Genomic DNA, 5,814 nt, shown 5'->3' with positions numbered 1-5,814 from the left:
TATTGGGTCCAGGTCTATGTGTTTGTTGATGGAGTTTGTGGATGAATGCCATGCCTCTAGGAATTCCCTGGCTGTAGTCTGTCTGGCTTGCCCTATGATAGTAGTGTTGTTCCAGTCGAATTCATGTTGCTTGTTGTCTGCGTGTGTGGCTACTAAGGATAGCTGGTCGTGTTGTTTCGTGGCTAGTTGATGTTCATGTATGTGGATTGTTAGCTGTCTTCCTGTTTGTCCTATGTAGTGTTTTGTGCAGTCCTTGCATGGTATTAGTTTTGCTCATGTTGGGTATCGGGTCCTTTGTTCTGGTGAGTTGTTGTCTGAGCGTGGCTGTTGGTTTGTGTGCCGTTATGAGTCCTAGGGGTCGCAGTAGTCTGGCTGTCAGTTCTGAGATGCTCCTGATGGATGGTAGTTTGGCTAGTCCTTTTGGTTGTGGTATGTCCTCGTTCCGTGGTCTTTCTCTTAGGCATCTGTTGATGAAGTTGCGCGGGTATCCGTTTTTGGCGAATACCTTGTATAGGTGTTCCTCTTCTTCTTTTTGCAGTCCTGGTGTACTGCAGTGTGTTGTGGCCCTTTTGAATAGTGTCCTGATGCAGCTTCGTTTGTGTGCGTTGGGGTGGTTACTTTCATAGTTTAGGACTTGGTCTGTGTGTGTGGCTTTCCTGTACATTGTGCAGTGGGGTCACCTGTTGTGTGACATGAAACCAAGGTCCCGGTTGAGGTCATCTTTATGGATACCGAACTTGTCCATCAGCCTCTGCTCAGTCACTTTGCAAAGTTCGGGCCAGGCAACAATGCAGAGTGGCTGAGTAGAGGCTGATAGCCAAGTTTCAGTACCAATGAGGATGACCTCAACTGGGACCTTGGTTTCATGTCACACTACAGGTGACCCCACTGCACTATATACTCACTCATACACGTACTCTTACATACTCACACACTCACGCAGACCCCTTCTCATACACACACTCTCTCTCATACACACACACATACACTCCCCCCACACTCACATGCATGCACGCACCCTCTCACAGGCTTATACCCCATCACAGTCACACACACACACTTTATCGAGCTTGCACACATGCAAACACACACTCTCTCGTGTGCACTCACACTCACACGCACACACCCATATGCACACACTCACTCTCTCTCTCTCTCTCTCCTGCAGACACACGCACATATAAGTCTATGGGGTGAATTGTATTTGCAGAATTATATTTGCAGAAACATTTTATTTTGCTCAAAAATGTACAACCTGCTGGTAGACAATGCAGACAGTCAATCCATATAATGTTTTGTAAATTCCACTTTGGAAATAGAATCAGTCAGACCCAAGATTGGGAGACAGACGGATTCTGACCTCACACCTTTAATACATTGTGTGAGCTGAGATGTCACCTTTCTTTTAATAAAACCTTAAGTTATCTTAAGAATGTGACTTAAAAGTAGTTCTGGGATTTACATATTAATGAACTGAAACCTGGAACCCATTCTAAAAGATCATGATTTGAAGATGCTGGTGTTGGACTGGGGTGTACAAAGTTAAAAATCACACAACACCAGGTTATAGTCCAACAGGTTTAATTAGAAGAACTAGCTTTCGGAGCACTGCTCCTTCATCGGGTGGTTGTCGAGGACACAATTGTACTACACAGAATTTATAGCAAAAGTTTACAGTGTGATGTAACTGAAATTATACATTGAAAAATACCTTGTTTGTTTGTTAAGTCTCTCATCTGTTAGAATGGCCGTGTTAGTTTCACTTCCTTCATATGTAAATCACAAAACTTTTTTTAAAAGTTACATTCTCAGGTTAACTGTAACAGCAATTGTTACAGAAACTTTTAAAAAAGGTTTTTGTGATTTACATATGAAAGAAGTGGAACGCTCATGGTCATTTTAACAGATGAGAGACTTAACAAACAATCAAGGTATTTTTCAATGTATAATTTCAGTTACATCACACTGTAAACTTTTGCTATAAATTCTGTGTATTACAACTGTGTACTCCACAACCACCCAATGAAGGAGCGATGCTCCGAAAGCTAGTGTGCTTCCAATTAAATCTGTTGGACTACAACCTGGTGTTGTGTGATTTTTACCATTCTAAAAGATGAAAGACTTAACAACTATCTAGTTTTGTTAAATATATCATTTTACTTTCCTGACACTATAATCATTTGCCATAAATTCTGTGTGTTATGGTCCTGCTTCTTAATGACTTGAAGGAGCAATGCTCTGAAAGCTAGTGCTTCCAAATTAACCTGTTGGACTATAACCTGGTGTTATGTAATTTTTAACTATATTGAGGTAGAATTCAATGAAGTGAAGCTGAAGCCTTTTCTGAGGACTGGTTAGTTACAGTCAAAGATGTAAATGTCTCAGGGGCTGTTAAAATATGGCAAATAGAGAAGATTTGAAGAATGACATGGCCATAGGAAAGTGAAGGGGAAGGAGAATCCACAAGGATATTGGTATGCAAAAATATAAAAGTAGACTACTTCCAGTGATTGATGGGTCAAGAGTGAAGTGACCATAGATACAATTCCTTTTCTAAGAGGTTTAGTACAAAGACCAGAGACAGCTCCTTATATAGGCAGATGTCAGATCGCAAAATATATTTGCAGGGTTAGTAGTTGAGGCAGAAATTATGTCAAAATTCAAGATTAGATTTACTGGGTGGATGAAGGAGCTGAGAACTTGGGTTCAATGGATATGGATTGGTAAAAGTGATTAGAAGAGGCTATTTGGTGATATGAGCTGTTGGGACTGAATAGTCTGCTCTTGTGCTGTAACTTCGTTACATTTCTACATAATATATCTCATTAGTCTAATAGTGAATTATACATCATTAATATAAGTTTCTACAGATTCATTTGCTTCGAGCTTTGTAAGGGACAGTTAGCTTTAACTACAACAAGTCTTAATCATGTTTGCCGATCTAGCAATTCTAATGTGGGACAATTCCAATTAAATTAACAACAAGCATAAAATTAGATATTGAAAGGTGTGAGAACATTACCAGAACTTGGGGAAGTTGAATTCTGCTTATGCTAACATGATTTCCAATAAAACTTGAAAGCATTTGATCAGGGAGGATTCAGGCAATTTGAAAATGGTCACACAAACTGTCAATATCATAAGATATTCTTCAGCTACTAAATGTGACTCTTGTGACATGCCCTTGCAGAACTGAGGGATTGAGGGTAGAGGTGAGAATTTACATTTTCAGTTGTTCTCGCTAGAGTAACTCAGGCTCTCCTAATGCTGGGAATGACATGATCTATGTAAGTAAAAGAATGTTGTTTTATCCTGTACCTTTGCACCAGGTATACCTTCTCCTCTTGAACCTCTTGGTCCAGGAGGTCCTGAGGGACCTTGTTCCCCCTATTAAGTAAAACAAAAAACAAGATTTTTAGAATTTCAATACATTGTTAATTAATATATTCCCATTTTAATCAAATTTTCTTATCAAATCCTTATGACTAGCATGAACTATCACTGCATGAGAGGATAAGCAGGTGACAGTTATTTTTGTGTTTTTTTTAACCCAGTATTACAAAGGAATAGCTAACTCAGACTTGTAAATTAAATCTCCCATTAACAGAGATCAAGGGCCTTAAACTACCTCAAGTGGATGACGTTGATCTCAAGAATAACAAATGTTGTAGAACTACAGCTTAGTCTGTGATTTGACGTGGAGGCTGTGGGCCCATCCACTGCTGCAATGTTGTGGGGGTGGAGCACTTCTGCTCGAAGGACTCTATTTTAGATGGTTCAGCCAACTATTTGTCTGAGGTTGTGGCTTCTGACCTCCTGAGGTGGTATGTCTTGCCTCCCAGAGTTGGTCAGCCAACCTGGGGAGCAGCAGTCCCTGGAAAGGAAAGGCTGAGGCACTTGGGGTTGTTTTCATTGGAGAAAAGAAGGTTTAGATAGGGTCGACAGTGAGAATCTTTTTCCACATATGGAGTCAGCTATTACAAGGGGGCATAGCTTTAAATTAAGGGGGGTAGGTATAGGACAGATGTTAGGGGTAGGTTCTTTACTCAGCGAGTCGTGAGTTCATGGAATGCCCTGCCAATAGCAGTGGTGGACTCTCCCTCATTATGGGCATTTAAGCGGGCATTGGATAGGCATATGGAGGATAGTGGGCTAGTGTAGGTTAGGTGGGCTTGGATGGCGCAACATCGAGGGCCAAAGGGCCTGTACTGCGCTGTATTCTTCTATGTTCTATGTTCTATGACCAGTGACCCCTGAGCAGTTCTGGAATTCAGGGCACTGAGATCAGTGATCACTGGGACCTAACATGCAGGCCCTGGCAAAAGGACTCTTCAAGGCGGTGTATAAAATGGCTACTGCCTAGTACCTAAATGAATATATACTGATACCAGAGGTCTCGTTAACATTGGAATCCACAGTGTACAAAGACATTCATACAAACAACCCATCTTCATAAAAAGCAAAAAAATGTGTGCTGTGATTTGAAAGTGACATAGTACATACAGAAAATGATCGTACATGAACAAAAAGCTCTTTGTTCTACACAGTACCAATTTCTTCTGTTCCCACACATGCATTGCACACAATCCTTAAAATACTCATGCTGTCTAATGTACAAGTGTTTACTGTTCATCCAATCTGCTGGTTCATGGGTGCTATTGGTTTTATGGGGTATGTTGTTGCTGTGGTGAGTGTTGCTATTGGTCCTGTTCACATGTAGAACAACTGGCTTGGACAGATTCCATCCTTTTCTAGAACAGTCCCAATGTCCCAAAAATCTGATGACAACCCTCATAGACCAGCGTTTCAGTAACATGTTCAAATTCTCAGTTCTCATTTTTATGCTGAGCAGTGTGTGGGACTGGTAGTAAACCTGAGATTACTGCTTTTGAGGCCTTGGCATTTATTGCCATACTTAGCTCCCTGATATCTGCTTACAGAATCTCATCCTCATCCTGACCTAAGTCATTGGTATCAATGTGAGCCATGATCCCAGGCTGATCACCCTTGGAAGGGTGATCTTCATCAAAATCCTCAATAATTACCAACCCTCTATGCACACTCCTACAAACCACTATAATAAACACAGACTGATGAGGTTATAGCTAATGGATTTCCATTATAAATCAGCACAAAGCTGCAAAACTTTAACAAGCCAGTTATTACGTTTTTCACTGCAACTCAAGTCTCAATCTCAAATTTTACTTTAACAATCATCACAGTACAATAGCAACCATTATTTTGCTTGCTTCCATACAATAGTCATATAGTCATACAACACTGAAACAGACTCTTTGGTCCAACAAGTCCATGTTGACAATGATCCCAAACTAAACCAGTCCCACCTGCCTGCACTTGGCCTGTACCTTCCAAAATTTCTTATCCATGAATGTACTTATCAAAATGTCTTTTAAAAGTTGTAACTGTATCCACATTCACCACTTTCTCTGGAAGTTCATTCCACACACAAACCACTCTCTATGTAAAAACAATTGCACAAGTCTTTTTAAAAAAATTTTCTCCACTCATCTTAAAAATAATAGTTCCTGAAAATATGCAGCCTTAAGCTAGAGATTTCAAACTTATTTTCAAACTTATAGTGAGGTCAGATCTCACTATAAAAATGTGAAAAGTTGAAAATGTAAATAAGTATAAATATATTTGTTCCTTTGTTATTTCTATCTTTCTTTCTTCCTTCCTTTAGCAAAATAAGTCAGTTCAGATTTCCTCAAAATATGAAATCTTAGAAAGATGGAAAGATGTGTGGAGAGGATAAAAAGCATACATTATACTTTCATCTTCATCTTAGACATG

The 5,814-nt window shown here is 39.9% G+C and overlaps 1 protein-coding gene across 1 annotated transcript in view; it reads right to left on the bottom strand.

Moving 5' to 3' along the window:
• Positions 1 to 5,814, bottom strand: part of LOC122550244 (collagen alpha-1(XXVIII) chain-like) — a 238,294-nt gene that overhangs the window by 106,272 nt on the left and 126,208 nt on the right. Inside the window, exon 15 of the mRNA XM_043691001.1 lies at positions 3,319 to 3,387. Coding sequence (XP_043546936.1) covers positions 3,319 to 3,387 — 69 coding nt within the window. The remainder of the gene's footprint in view (positions 1 to 3,318; positions 3,388 to 5,814) is intronic.

The sequence above is a fragment of the Chiloscyllium plagiosum genome, chromosome 5 (assembly GCF_004010195.1).
Source record: "Chiloscyllium plagiosum isolate BGI_BamShark_2017 chromosome 5, ASM401019v2, whole genome shotgun sequence".
Classification (NCBI taxonomy): Eukaryota; Metazoa; Chordata; class Chondrichthyes; order Orectolobiformes; family Hemiscylliidae; genus Chiloscyllium; species Chiloscyllium plagiosum.
This window is presented reverse-complemented; position numbering and strand designations above follow the sequence as displayed.